Below are 16112 nucleotides of genomic sequence, written 5' to 3' on the forward strand. Positions count from 1 at the left end.
TGCTGCTGTGCAAAAGTTCCTGCATAGAAAGTTGGGAGTCTAGCTCCTCTAACACTCGCTGACAGCGATATGTATTGCCTGGGATCAGCAAATATTGCCTTGATAAAGGAGTCTTACGCGGCTCTGAAACGTTCGCCATATTTTTTACATGGAACCAATAAAGATTCATTTTGGATGTGCCAACTTTCTTCCTTGTTGAATACTGCATAGAGGGCGTCATCCCTCTTTTCAGCTGTCACCCTCCCCTTAAAGACTATGGGTTTGATCCTTTAGTGAGTGCGAGACAATACTAACAATGTGGGGAAGAGGAGCATGTCTGAAAATATTAGCAACCAGATGGGAAATTCCAACTTGGAAGATAGCCATGTCTTCCAAGCACGGAGACAGACAGCATTCAGATGATGGGTGAGGGCTTTCCAGACTGGAAAGTATTGGAAAGAGAGGTGACCACTGGATGCCTGTAGTTATCTGTAGGCATTTATACTGGATGGCAAGATAGATTGAACCATTAGACTTATCGTGTCTAATGACAGCATGAAGCAAATCTATCTTCTATTCATACAGCAGTTATTGCATTGGATGAACCATTCACTGGTTCCTCCTCATTCACTTAGTCGACTCAAACTATTTGTGACCATATGTACTTCTGCACACCATAGGGTTCTGTCAATCACTGCCTATTTCAGCTGTTGCATAGGCATGTTTATAGCTTCACATATGTTGTCTATCCATTGCTATCGTCCTCTTCTTCTTTTGCCCCCAATATTTGTAAGCATTAAGGATTTCTTCAAAGAATCTAGTCTTCTCATAATGTGACCAAAGTACGTAAGTTTTAATTACTTTATTTACTATATAAAATTCACTGAAATCAAATGTGGACAGTACAATAGATATGTTATGTAAGTAGAACAACTATTTATCTACCCATGTTTTTTCCTGGGATAGTATGATTGTCCCTGCTGCTTTAAGGAAGATGTAAGGTCAGGTATAATGAATCAGTCCAATGACTAAAAGGTCATAAACAAGGAAGCTTCTTAATTGCATTGTAGTTCTGGTTACTGCACTGCACTGTTTTTGTGCTGTTGTTTTTGCACTGTTGCGTTGTTTTTGTGCTTTTGTGCAGGATTTTGATTTGCTATCTAGATCATTTGTCTTTCTCTCCCCTGTAGTTTGGCTGTCATGCATGTATAACTGAACCTCCTCTAACCCTTATTCTGTTTTCTTTCAATATAACCATCTCCTGTATGCAATTTTTTCCGGCTTATGGAATATTCTCACAGCTCCTAATCTACACTATTGGAATTAATCCATCAACATCTAGAGCCTGTCTCATCTTCTAATGAGGTGTCCGTGTGTTACAGTAAAAGTAAACATGCCCATGCAGGCTTGGGACACTTTAAGACTAAACACTCTCACAGCTTTAGCTACAGGAATGGAATACACTCCAGTAATTTATAACTTTGACTGACTACTAACTTTGGACCAAGTAACTGCTAAATAGAATAAATGACTGGACTCAACTGAAGCAATCCAAAGACTGTATCAAACAATATCTGATGCATAATTAATCCAACATCGTCATATCCATTTAGTAAGAATTTTCAGTGTGGTCATTCTGGAACATGCCTGTCACCCGAAGCGCAGCGGCAAGGGACGCTGCAGGAGAGGTTACGTTAAGTGACCTCACCAGGAGCTGTTATATTAATCGTCCCATAGTAACAGCACCTCCTATGATGTTTTCATAGGGCGCTGGCTGTTACTATGAGACGGACCCCAGGGACCAGGAAGGACATGAAGTGCGTGAATGCCAGTGAGGTAAGTAACATAACAGTTCCCGCTGCGCACTCTGCATGCACCACCGCCAATCTCTGCCTACCTAAATGGGTGGGGGGGGGCACATTGGCCATCTAAAGAGGTGGCCACCTTTCTAACAAACCTATGGGTGGGGGACTCTCTAGCCACCTAAACAGGTTAGGATAGGCTACATACACGGGGCTCTCTGGCTGCTTGAACAAAGGTGTTCTTTGGGTACTGAAATTGGGGTTTTTCTGGCTCCCAGGGTGAGGGTGCAATATATACACCCTCATCCTGGGAGCTTTATGGGCTAGAAACTGCACTGTTCTAGAAGATAGGCCTATTTCACTTGTCAGCTGCTCCTGTGCACTGGCTGAAGCAACATCATGTGGTTTCTTGCTGCATTAAAACACTGACATGCATTTGGTTACAAACACTTCTGTCTGGCTGAACTAAAGGAAACTTGAAGCGAACCTCAGATAAAACTAAGTCATATTTATCGAAAAAGATGGAAGCCTCTGGATCTTTTAGAGGCTTCCCACACCATCCTCCCCGCTGCCACTGCTTGCTGGAACCCTCCCACGGATCCAGTCTGTGTTCCTCTTCAGGCACCAGTGCAGCCAAGCTGCACCCACACAAACATAGCCACGCCTTAGCAGTAGCGTCTACGGCCTACTGCATGGGTGGGGCTGTACTTGCCCAACCCTAATAAGGACTCACTTGTGTCTGAAAAGAAGCGAAGCCTTCATTCACTTTCCAACAAGCGCTTTTTGGATTTCTCCATGGGTCCGTGATGGCGGACGTGGAGCTAAAGGACATTGCGGGAAGCCTCTATAGGATTCAGAAGCTTCCTTTTTCCTAGGTAAGTATACCTTTTTTTAACCTGAGGTTCGCCTTGTTTACACTTAAAGTTGCAGCATGTAGGCATTCGGTGGCCAAAAGATGGGAGACTGTACTGCCTCAAAAACCTGCAGTTCAGCCTCCCGTGTGAAGAAGACACACTACTGTTAAGAAACATTATGTTAACTACAAAGAATGATAAAATTATTTCAGCAAAAGTAGCAAGATAAACAGGGCAAAACATACAAATGTAGTGGACTTTCACAGTACATAAATTAAGACTTTTACCGGTCTTGCGTCTCATTGTATAGCTGGTTCTTCTCAGTGTCCTGATTTGGAAAGTAGAGGGTAGGTGGATTTTGAATCCAATTTTCCATAGGATTGTAATGTCCAATTCTCCTCATGTCTGTGTGAATAAAGAACATTACATTATCTCTTGAAACCAGAGAAATAGAATGGCTGCCGCTGAAAATAAACTCAACACGAATAATGCCGTCATTCAATCCGAAAATGTATAGACAACTAAAGAAATTAGAAACGTCTGTGTGGTGGAGACATACATCTTTTGCACAGTACTGCTGGCCCAACCCTACTAAAGAAAATCAAACAGCTAGGTTGGATTTTCCTTCCCCACCACCATTCATTCCTGTGAAAAACCTTCTTTGCTCTTCACTGAATCTGAAAAAAGAAAATCAGAAGAAAAGTGTTCCTTGTGTTTTAAACGTATCGTAAGAAACCCATAGTTCCAAGAATGCTTAATGCCGCTAAGAGTCTATTACCATTGAAAAGGAAATTTAATAGCCACTCAAGAAATGGTTTACCAGGCGTAATAAGAAACAGGAGATAGAGGATACCATTATGGCCAGCAGAGATAAATATGATAAATTTTATGCAATATGGGCAGTCTGGTTGGACTATAAGGAGTCTAATAAATCTAAATGCTATATATGTTGAGTGGTAAATGATCTTGTTGTCACCCCAGTTGGAAGAATGGATGAATATGATTACCCAGCATGTGTTAGGTTGTTTATTTTAATTGTTTATGTCTATTAATCATTCTGATCCTCGGCATATGGTGTAAACTGATTTAGCAAGGGACAGACTCTGACCTACAGGCATCTCTTACCGTGACAAGGCCAGCAGGTGTTGGTGACTATGTTAAGGTATATACCTGATCAGTAACATGTGTAAAGAGAAAGGTTCTACTGTTTTATATCATATTCAATATTCAATTCAATTCACTTTATTGTCATTGTGTAACACAACGAAATTACTTTTCATGACAACCCCACGGTGCATATAGGGAACATAGTGATAGTAACAAGGAAGAGAAGACATTATACAAGTATGCCAGGTATTACAGATGTTTAAACAATTTGTACACAGTGTTAATTATTTCAGAGAGAATTCAGAGTTCATCAAGTTTATGGTGGATGGGAAAAAAGCTGTCTTTCAGTCTGTTTGTGTTTGTGCGGATTGATCTAAAACGTTTACCTGATGGAAGGAGCTCAAACAAGGCATTTCCAGCGTGAGTGTTGTCCTTGATCATGTTTTTGGCCCTTCTCACGCTGCGAGTATTATACAAAAGTTCCAGTGATGGTAGTTCAGTGCCAATAATGGCTTCTGCTGTTTTAACAACTCGCTGCAGGGCTTCTCTAGTAGCCTTCGTGCAGCTGTTGTACCAGGCCGTCATGCAATTGGTCAGAACGCTTTCTATAGTGCCTCTGTAGAAATTAACCAGCAGCTTCTGTGGGAGGTTAGCGCTCCTTAGTTTTCTCAGAAAGTAGAGGCGTTGTGCTTTGCCAGTTAGAGCTAAAGCATTGTCAGCCCAGGACAGGTTCTCTGCGATGATGACTCCCAAAAATTTGAAGCTGGAAACTCTCTCCACAGCCTCTGCATTGATCATTAGCGGTAGGTGAGTGGTCTTTTTGGTGGTCCTAAAGTCCAGAATAATTCATTTGGTCTTCTTTGTATTTAATAACAGGTTGTTGATGTCGCACCATGCAGTCAGGTTCCTAACTTCTTCTCTGTATGCAGCTTCCTCATTGTTTGATATAAGCCCAATGACAGTTGTATCATCTGCAAACTTAACAATTATGTTTGAGGTATGGATAGACTGGCAGTCATGGGTGAAAAGTGCATAGAGGAGAGGGCTTAATACACAGCCCTGTGGCACGCCAGTGCTCAGGGTAAGGGTGGAGGATGTCTGATGTCCTAGTCTGACAGTTTGAGGGCGATTAGTAAGGAAGTCCAATAACCAAGTACATATGGAGGGAGCAATACCTAGTGCACGGAGTTTGTTGGTAAGCTGGCTAGGTACAATGGTGTTAAATGCTGAGCTGTAGTCAACAAAGAGCATCCTAACATAGGAGTTGGGCTTTTCCAGGTGTGAGAGGGCAGCATGGAGAGCTACACAGATGGCATCCTCAGTCGATCTATTTGTTCGGTAAGCAAACTGGTGTTGATCTAGATTTGCTGGGATGGAGGCCTTGATGTGTGTGGCTACCAGTCGTTCAAAGCACTTGGCGATGACAGGGGTTAGAGCAACTGGTCGATAATCATTAAGACAGGTTATCCTAGGATTTTTGGGACTGGCACAATGGTTGTAGATTTAAGGCATGATGGGACTACACCCAAGAACAGAGAGAGGTTGAATATTTGTGTAAAAACTTTCGCTAGTTGACCAGCACAGGCCTGGAGCACACGTCCTTGCACACCATCAGGACCTGCAGCTTTCCTGGTGTTGATATTTGTGAGCAGGGCCGGATTACCGACCAGGCAACAAAAGCAGTCGCTTGGGGTCCCATTCAGAGTCAAAGGGGCCCCATCAGCACATAAACCAGCTCTCGCCATCCTGTCAGCGGTGGCTGGATGGTATAATGGTTGAAGGGACTCTGAGCAGTGCAGTAACGATGGAAAGTTGCATATCATTTTAAAGCTATCTTTCTCCTCTTTCCAATGATATATAAACGGCCGCCCTATGCCTTTTAGTTTTTGCTATATTCGCGATCAAATTTGAGGCCACAGGACGACTTTTCTCCAAAGTCGGCAGCTCGATTCAGCACAATGCAATGAAATATAAGGAACCCAGGGGGATATAATTACAAACATCATGCTGGTAGGTGTGAGGATGTAATTAATTAGTTGTGGGTATGCTTAAAGGCATACCCACAGGCACTGCTCGGAGTCCCTTTAAGGGCTCTGCGTCTGACACAGGAGACCAGGGTTCGAATCTCGGCTCTGCCTGTTCAGCAAGCTAGCACCTATTCAGTAGGAGACCTTAGGCAAGTCTCTCTAACACTGCTACTGCCTATAGGGCGCGTCCTAGTGGCTGCGGCTCTGGCGCTTTGAGTCCGCCAGGAGAAAAGCGCGATATAAATGTTATTTGTCTTGTCTTGTCAAATGATGCCGTGCGCTGCTGATTGTCTTCAGAGCCAGGCTCTCCTCCTAGGTCCCCCTCCTGCTACTGTGCGCTCTGCCGCTGCCCACTCCGCTCTCCCTTCCCACAGAGAACCACACCTGCAGCAAGAATGATAGCAGCAGATGGCAAACGCTCACTCACCTATCCATGATCCAAGCGATAGAGATCTCGTCATCTGAAACCCATCTGTCTCTTCTACAGTGCAGCCGCTCGCTCTGAACTTCCTGATTCTCAGATCAGACAGGAAGTAGGAAGTAGTAATAGTAGTAGTAACAAAGCGGCAGCACTCTAGAGGATACAGATGGGCCCCGGATGACGGGACCTCTATTGCTTGGATCGCAATAGGTGAATGTGAGTCATCTGGTGCTGTCATTCTCCCCCCCCTGCGGCTGCGTTCTCTGCTGGACTATCGTATTCACTGGGATGGAGGCTGCATGGTGGCTGTCTAGTTTGGGAGGAAATTGGTTGTTCAGTGGCAGGGGTGGTTATGTAATTCTGTCTGGGGAACGGCTTCCGGTTTGGCGGTGTCCAGAGCTTTCTGCTAATGCCAGGCTGGAGATGCAGGGGGAAAGTGCTGCTGCTGTGATCTGGTGTCCTCTTCACAGGGGTGCCCCAGCCCCTGAGTGCAAATGTCCCAGCCATTCATCTCTTGTTCTGCATTTTGCCGCTGCTATTCCCTGCATTGTGCACCCACGGAGGAAGCGGGCTGTTGCCCATAGCAACCAGTAGCTCGGCTGCCCCGGTGTGTGTGGCATGTTGCTGTGCAGCTGCATCTTCTAATTCTATTACGACATGATGGGGGGCCCAAATCAGTTACTTTGCTTAGGGCCCCATGTAGCCTTAATCCGGCTCTGTTTGTGAGTGCTTGCTGCACTTCATGTATGTGAAGGATTAAAGGCTGTGAGTCTGTAGTGGGCCCAAAGTTGACTGGAGGCCGATTGTTGTCTTTTTCAAATCTAGCAAATATTGGCCTCAATTCACTAAGCTTAATGCCCGTCTTTAATAACTCTTCTGAGCTGTTTTACAGTTATCACCATGGTGATATAATTGTGATAACTGTAAAACAGCTCAGAAGAGTTATTAAAGACAGGAGTCAAGCTTAGTGAATTGAGGCCAATATTGAGTCACAGCTGTACTAATGTTTTGTTCACCCTTGCATGGGTGTTGTATTTGCAAAGCATTATCTGTATGGATGAATAATGTTTCTGACAATAAAGAATTACCGGTTGTAACGATCGGTGTCAGCACGCAGAGAGAATCTGATTATTTGTGATCTGCAGTATCACCAAGAATGCAGATATATGCCTGATTATGGATGATCTGCAGAATCACCAATAATACAGATATAGTACTAACCTTAGGACACCTGTATATATTCATGAGTGTTTGGTGTAACAGTATAACTTTGAGTAACGCACCTGATGAGCAGGTGATCTTAGGCAGTGTGGGAGACACTGCTATCAGAGAGCACAGAAACCTTCCAGCAGCCTGAGACTCTCCAAGGGGTGGAGTCAGGCTGAAGGTAGGAAGGCCCAGAGAGTGAGTGACACCTGAGGGTGGATGTCACTGACAGATCTGGAGACTATCTCTTAAGGGGAGAGATAGCTCTCGAGATCGGGCAAGCCAGGTCGGCACCACACGGACAGACAAAGTACAAAGACAGAAAACTGATTCGGTATCCAAGGCAGGCAGAGTTTGGCAACGGAATATCAGATGTGCATGGTACCGAATCAGAGAGCGGAGGAGTAGTCAGGAAAGCAATAGGTCATAACAGATAACAAACAATGCCTAGTCTTGGGTGTGAGGTCCGTGGTCTCTACACCCTGGAACTAGTCTGATGTATAACAGAATGATAACACAAGTTCCCTAGTCTTGGGTATGAGGTCCGTGGTCTCTACACCCTGGAACTAGTCGGAAGTATAACAGAATGATAACACAAGTTCCCTAGTCTTGGGTGTGAGGTCAGTGGTCTCTGCACCCTGGAACTAGTCTGAAGTATAACATATATAAGTAATCTGGCTCAGTGTGAATTCCCAGGTCCTCCTGGTTCAAACACACTGTAGGATCTGACTAAGGTCTGAGTGCTTCCACGTAGTGTTCGCAACGGCAGACAACTTGTGAGTGGCCAGCAGTAACTATATACAGAGCAGCGCTCTCCAGCGCCACCCCTAAGTGATGTACCAATGGTTACCCGCTCTGAGGTCAGCTGACCAGCCTGGTCAGCTGATCCCTCCTTGGCCACCATAAAAGTTCTGCCTCTCAGCACGCACGCGCGTATTCCTAAACCTATGTGAACTAACAGACTCAGCCATACCAGATGCACGCTGCTGCGTGCAAACCGCCACGCTGGACGCGGAACCAGCCGCCTCGCTGTCCATACATGCGGCGGCTTATACGCGTTCCTTCAGGTTACCAGACGCACGCTTCCGCGTGCAAACCGCCGCGGTGGACGTGGAATCAGCCGCCTTGCTGTCAGCACACGCGGCGGCTTTTCCGCGTTCTCTCACACCGGTATATTTAAAAAAAATAATGTATCAAATACTTCTCACTCTCTCATCCAGAGTCACTTGAGCTGAGGCTAACAAAAGGTAGTACTAATCAGTTAATATTGCGTATTGGTGGTATACAACTTTATGAGTCTTGTGTCTGGATAACACTTGTTGCCTCCTGGTGATCCTCTCTCTTGAGAACCAATAGGAAGGCTGCCACCAGTTCTCAGTAGAGAGGAGCACCAGGACAAGATGAGCGCTTTTCTTCTGATTTTTTTTTCCGATTTTGTTGAATATGTTGATGATACTCATTTGTTGAAGAGGCTGCATACTTGTCTCCTTTTATTGACTTTATCACTGCTGTATATTCGAGTGTGTTCCCCTGTGGATTCAGGGGTTTCTACACTGGAATTTCTTGCTCTTCACTGAACTCAGAGTGTAGGTCAATGTCAAGATACGCACAAATAGCACGGGGAAATTTGGGCGCACCAGGTGCCGCCAATGTGAATTGAGGCTATAGCGACGCTCAGACAGTGATTTGGGCACCATCAAAAGACGGATTCCAAATTACTAGAAAAACAGTGCAGGAAGACATGTAAAAGGAAGTTTTATAAAGTGCAATAACTCATGGCAGCTAAATATAGCTCACAACTGACCCTCTTTTGAGAGCAAATCCCTCCATCCTCCTCTACTACCCATGTATGTGGTCAATGTGTGTGTGCAGTGAGAAAGCGATTCATCTATGATTATAGTGATGATAACTGCAGAGTTGAGTTCCATTTCCAAAACCAAAAGCCCTTGCCACCTTGCCTTGCCTTGTTTAGGAGGGGGAGAAGCTCTAAGCTGGAGCATAGATTTAGTATAGGTTTAGTATGTATATTTTTTCCCTGGTTCGTGTCCTCTAAACCTAGGCGCATCTTATTATACACTGTGTGTGCCTGACCGCCCCCCGCGTCACCCAGTCCCATGCACGCCCCCAGGACTTCTCAAGAGCTGCTCCAAAACTATGGAACTCCCTACCTCAACCCATTAGGGCAGCCCCCTCCTTCAACATCTTCAAGAAGGCCCTCAAAACTCATCTGTTTTACTCTGGCCTACTACCCCTCACAAGTGCTCTAAACCCACAGCTGAACTGGTCCCCTACCTTTCGTGTCCCTACCTCTCCCTGATCATGCACCTCCATTACTGTGCACCCATGCTATGCATTTGAGTGAACCTAACTTGCCTAATCTCCATGCTCCATCCAGTGACTGACTAAGCATTACCTTGTACTCATACTGTGCTGTGTGATCTGGTTTTTCTTGTATTCCTGTATTGTCATATTGCTGTATGTCACCCCTAAATATTGTCTGCAACCTAAACTAATGTCCAGCGCTGCGTAATATGTTGGTGCTTTAAAAATACAATAAATAAAATATATATATATATATATATATATATACATACATATATATACACACACACACACACTGTATATATATATGTGTGTGTGTGTGTGTGTGTGTGTGTGTGTGTGTGTGTGTGTGTGTGTGTGTGTGTGTGTGTGTGTGTGTGTGTGTGTGTGTGTGTGTGTGTGTGTGTGTGTGTGTGTGTGTGTGTGTGTGTGTGTGTGTGTGTGTGTGTGTGTGTGTGTGTGTGTGTGTGTGTGTGTGTGTGTGTGTGTGTGTGTGTGTGTGTGCATATCACTTTTTTTATTAGGTTACCAAGCTAACCTCTAAAATAAAATGTAGGCGCCAACAAGTGTCACTTCCATACTCGGAAACATCAGGCAGTCAGGTGCATTAGAGTTCAGTTAGAACACCTAATCTGCATACTTGTTTTGGGTCACTAATTCATGAAATCCTAAAGTCAGAGAATAAGCACAGCAGTCAGGTATGCAGGATGGTTTTAAAAATGATTCAAGATGTCAGCCTCATTGCCCCTCCCTCAATACAGGGCTCACTTATCAGTGACAGGGACATGTCCTTTTTGTAATTGGCATACACAGTCACACAGAGATAGATCATTAAGTCTAAGTGATCACATACAACACCACTGTTACATAACTGGAAATGTAAAGAGCTTTACAGCACACAATGTTTTCAACTAATTAAATAGCTTAAAAACCACTGCAAAAACAACAAATAATTCACATGGGAAAATACTGTACCTTTCTCCGCAGAGACATCAGCTGTGGGATCATAGGGATAGTCTCTGTTGCCATAGTTTTCTCTGTGTACAGATTCGTAAAATCCGTATCTTTCATCACATTCCTGCCTGGAAAGAAAGACAGGACCATGTCAAGCAAAGGGAGGACAGAGGGAACGGCATTGTTTCTGAAGTTTTCTTCCTATTAGTTGGAGTAGGCGTTCATATCTATAGGCCTGTCTACAAGACTTGAAGCGTGGTGAAGTACACAAGGATAGAACATCAATAAGCTATATATACTGAGACTTCTTCTGTTGTAAGCCTCAAAGTCCAGGTCACTGAAGGCACATGTTCCCTAGTTCATTAATTCCTTCCTGACCAGGAGTCTGTTGGGTTTTTCTGATCACATTGATTCTGGTCAGACGGCTTTAGCAAATGTGTTTTAACATTGCGTACCATAGCAAGTTGACTTGCCCCTGGACAGTAAGCGAGAGAGAAACACAGATCTGACAACGCAGCATTAAGACAGTGGTTCTTTGTGAAGTGATTGCTAGTGAAGAACACAAACTTCTCTTGACTGCAAGTTTCATAGTAGCCAGGAAAGGGGGAAAGCGTGGTAATCTGAGCCTAGTGCTGCAATCAGTAAGCTGGTGGCTGGTTAATTAACCCTCAGCTGTAGCCTTCTATTGGCTAAACCTAATTCACTTCCTGGATCAGCGTAAAATAGCAGATTAGGCCAATATTTTCCTTATTGCTAGTGACCACCAGCTGGGAACGAGAACACTAGGCTGACAAACCCTCTGCTGGGATCACTGTTGCTAATCACTGCTTGGTCAAAGAGCACATACAGTGCATAACCATTCAGTCATTCTTTTCCAAATGATAACTCACTAAAACAGAGCTGTGGTTAGAAAACATACCTCTCCGGAGCAGGATTTACACCCACTGACTTTAGTGAATGGCCCTGCTAGGGCTTTAACATGAGAAGCCTTATTGGGTCCCTGAGGGGAGAGTAATATAGAAGTAGCCATACTTATTGCCTTTTAAACAATACTAGTTGCGTTTCAGTCCTGTTGATCTTCTGGCATCAGTAGAGTCACTACCCTGAAACAAGTATGTGGCGACTTGAGTCAAAGCACCTGATCTGCATGCTTGTTTAGGGTCTGTGGCTTATTAACAGTGCCATTTTTAATAAATTCAGGTAAAAAAATGCTAAAAGACTTATGCTTTGTACACATGCTGGATTGAACTTGGCCAAGGCGCTGTCCAGGACCGTCTCAACTGAGAATCTAGCATTTGTAGAGGAGACCCCCTTACCATACCTAACCATCTGACATGCCAAACCTTTAGCAATGTCCAGCAACGTCTAACACCTGACCTACCACCTAGAATATTGTTGTCCTCTTCACCCCCCACAAGTCGCTCCATAAAGCGCTGCGTAGCTTATTGTCTCATCCCTGCATAGCAACAGACCTGTCACTAGCCTCCAGGAGACATACCTGTACTGCTCCAAGCCGTCAACCGAGGGCACTAGTTGTGATCCCTGACACACGTTAGTACGCTTACATGTGTACAATGGTTTATATTTTCCACTGGTCTCTGGTTGTCTCAAGCCTCAAATAACTTTAGAGAATCAGGCCAGATGTTTTGTTTGGTTGTAGTGGTGTTTTTAGTGTAAATCATTCAAATTCTACTTAAAAGGAGAAATTCATTTAAAAACACCCTTCGAACAGAAACGAAAACTGGCTAAAATAAGACCATACATTTCTTACTGGAACAATTGTCAAGAAACAGCGGTAGGAACTTCAGCGTCACATATGCTGACATACAATGTCAATTTCTCATCTTTCCCCTGGCAATTTAACAACTATTCCCATTTTAAGCCTTGTCATTCAAACAATTAACACCTGCATATGAATTTCAAGGCACAGCGATGACAAACCACTTTTCACATGTCCGATTATATATTTGGACATCTCCCTGTCCCAGAAGAGGTATCTACTCTGTACATCCATGAAGTGGCATTAGAGATACATTGAAAATGGTCCAATGTGTCAAGTGATTGTTTCAGGAGAACAGGAGAAATAGAATCAAGAATTTAGCCAACTGCTAGTTGTGTAATGGTGAATGCTGCCTAACACTATGTGGAGTTAATCGCATGACAACCCTACCCTATCTGCTTGTAATCTTCCAGCATTCCTGAATAAAGTCTCAATAAATAAACTTTCTGAAACCTAACCCTATATGGTCACATTAAGGTGGTGTATATATATATATATATATATATATATATATATATATATATATATATATATATATATATATATATATATATATATATATATATATATATATATATATATATATTTTATTTATTTATTAATTTATTTTTACTTTAAAAATGGCATAAGTAAATGTCAGCAAAGTCTTCATACTGAACTATTATTACCAAAATCATTATAATTCATATAGAATTATTATGAATTCCGAATTACTATTATTCCTAGTATATTGTTGAGTATCACAGTGTACTTTAACCACTTAAGGACTGCAGTCATAAAACCCCTTAAGGACCAGACACTTTTTTTTCCATTCAGACCACTGCAGCTTCAACGGTTTATTGCTCGGTCATACAACCTACCACCTAAATGAATTTTACCTCCATTTCTTGTCACTAATACAGCTTTCTTCTGGTGCTATTTGATTGCTGCTGTGATTTTTCGTTTTTATTATATTCATCAAAAAAAGACATGAGTTTTGTCAAAAAAAATATTTTTTTTAACTTTCTGTGCTGACATTTTTCAAATAAAGTAAAATTTCTATATACATTTTTATCCAAATTTATTGTACTACATGTCTTTGATAAAAAAAAATCCAATAAGTGTATATTTATTGGTTTGGGTAAAAGTTATAGCGTTTACAAACTATGGTGCAAAAAGTGGATTTTCCCATTTTGAAGCATCTCTGACTTTTCTGAGCACCTGTCATGTTTCGTGAGGTGCTAGAATTCCAGAATAGTATAAATACCCCCCAAATGACCCCATTTTGGAAAGAAGACATTCCAAAGTATTCACTAACAGGCATGGTGAGTTCATAGAAGATTTTATTTTTTGTCATAAGTTAGCGGAAAATGACACTTTGTAACAAAAAATAAATTAAAAAAAAGTTTCCATTTCTGCTAACTTGTGACAAAAAAAATGAAATCTGCCACGGACTCACCATGCCCCTCTCTGAATACTTTGGGGTGTCTACTTTCCAAAATGGGGTCATTTGTGTGGTGTGTTTACTGTCCTGGGGGTGCTAAATTGTAAGCAAACCTGTAAAGCCTAAAGGTGCTCATAGGACTTTGGGCCCCTTAGCGCACCTAGGCTGCAAAAAAGTGTCACACGTGGTATTGTCGTACTCAGGAGAAATAGTATAATGTATTTTGGGGTGTATTTTTACACATACCCATGCTGGGTGGGAGAAATATCTCTGTAAATTAGGTTTTTTTTTATTTTTTTACACACAATTGTCCATTTACAGAGATATTTCTCCCACCCAGCATGGGCATGTGTGAAAATACACCCCAAAACACATTACACTACTTCTCCTGAGTACGGCGATACTACATGTGTGACACTTTTTTGCAGCCTAGGTGTGCTAAGGGGCCCAAAATCCTATGAGTACCTTTAGGATTTCACAGGTCATTTTGAGGCATTTGGTTTCTAGACTACTCCTCACGGTTTAGGGCCCCTAAAATGCCAGGGCAGTATAGGAACCCCACAAGTGACCCCATTTTAGAAAGAAGACACCCCAAGGTATTCCGTTAGGAGTATGGTGAGTTCATAGAAGATTTTATTTTTTGCTCACTTCTAAATGCATAGTATTACTACGCAATAGGAAAGTGATGCGAGGATGAGACAGTAGGGGCTTTGTGAAAGACGGAGTCGTCTCTTTGACGGTGTCAGTCTTTCATACGGGGACTTAGATCAATAAATAGGAACTTTGTTCGCATTCACTTATCTCCAGGCTAACGGAAGGCGGATGGAGCGTGTGCGATCGTGCGCCCCAGGCAGCGGCAGCAGCTTAGCCTATCTGGACAGATATATCCGTCCAGATAGGATTAAGTGGTTAAGCAATATCAGTTGCCTGGCTGTCCTGCTGATCCTCTGCCTTCAATACTTTCAGCCACAGACCCTGAACAAGCATGCAGCAGATTAGGTGTTTCTGACATTTTTGTGAAATGTCACAAGATTAGCTGCATGCTTGTTTCTGGTGTTATTTAGACACTACTGCAGCCAAATAGATCAGCAGGACTGCCAGGCAACTGATATTGTTTAAAAGGAAATAAATATAACTTAGCAATGCACAATATTTTGTAATTTTAACAATAAATATATTAAAATTATTTGGCTGGCTATCTCTTATAATGCCTCTTCCTGTTAAGAGAATAGTGCAGTTGGAATGGAGTGAAAGATGTGTCCATATCCAATCATCAGCAACTTGAGGTGTGATCAGGGAGGAGCTGATAATATATATATACAGGATCTTCTCAAAAAATTAGCATATTGTGATAAAGTTCATTATTTCCTATAATGTACTGATAAACATTAGACTTTCATATATTTTAGATTCAAATACACACAACTGAAGTAGTTCAAGCCTTTTATTGTTCGAATATTGATGATTTTGGCATACAGCTCATGAAAACCCAAATTTCCTATCTCAAAAAATTAGCATATTTCATCCGACCAATAAAAGAAAAGTGTTTTTAAAACAAAAAAAGTCAACCTTCAAATAATTATGTTCAGTTATGCACTCAATACTTGGTCGGGAATGCTTTTGCAGAAATGACTGCTTCAATGCGGCGTGGCATGGAGGCAATCATCCTGTGGCACTGCTCAGGTGTTATGGAGGCCCAGAATGCTTCGATAGCGGCCTTAAGCTCATCCAGAGTGTTGGGTCTTGCGTCTCTCAACTTTCTCTTCACAATATCCCACAGATTCCCTATGGGGTTCAGGTCAGGAGAGTTGGCAGGCCAATTGAGCACAGTAATACCATGGTCAGCAAACCATTTACCAGTGATTTTGGCACTGTAAGCAGGTGCCAGGTTGTGCTGAAAAATGAAATCTTCATCTCTAAAAAAGCTTTTCAGCAGATGGAAGCATGAACCCACTTTTGAAACAGAAACAGCAGCAGAAGCGCCTGACCTGGGCTACAGAGAAGCAGCACTGGACTGTTGCTCAGTTGTCCATAGTACTTTTTTCGGATGAAAGCAACTTTTGCATGTCATTCGGAAATCAAGGTGCCAGAGTCTGGAGGAAGACTGGGGAGAGGGAGATGCCAAAATGCCTGAAGTCCAGTGTCAAGTACCCACAGTCAGTGATGGTCTGGTGTGCCATGTCAGCTGCTGGTGTTGGTCCACTGTGTTTTATCAAGGGCAGAGTCAATGCAGCTAG

The 16112-nt window shown here is 42.8% G+C and overlaps 1 protein-coding gene across 5 annotated transcripts in view; it reads right to left on the reverse strand.

The window, feature by feature from the left end:
* SEC16B (SEC16 homolog B, endoplasmic reticulum export factor) overlaps positions 1-16112 on the reverse strand; it is a 391505-nt gene that overhangs the window by 298676 nt on the left and 76717 nt on the right. For all 5 annotated transcript variants that reach the window (XM_068239647.1, XM_068239646.1, XM_068239648.1 and 2 more), the window contains exons 4-5: positions 10694-10800; positions 2923-3040 (exon numbers count right to left, since the gene is read on the reverse strand). In XM_068239647.1, coding sequence (XP_068095748.1) covers positions 2923-3040; positions 10694-10800 — 225 coding nt within the window. The remainder of the gene's footprint in view (positions 1-2922; positions 3041-10693; positions 10801-16112) is intronic.

The sequence above is a fragment of the Hyperolius riggenbachi genome, chromosome 6 (assembly GCF_040937935.1).
Source record: "Hyperolius riggenbachi isolate aHypRig1 chromosome 6, aHypRig1.pri, whole genome shotgun sequence".
In the NCBI taxonomy this organism is placed as follows: domain Eukaryota; kingdom Metazoa; phylum Chordata; class Amphibia; order Anura; family Hyperoliidae; genus Hyperolius; species Hyperolius riggenbachi.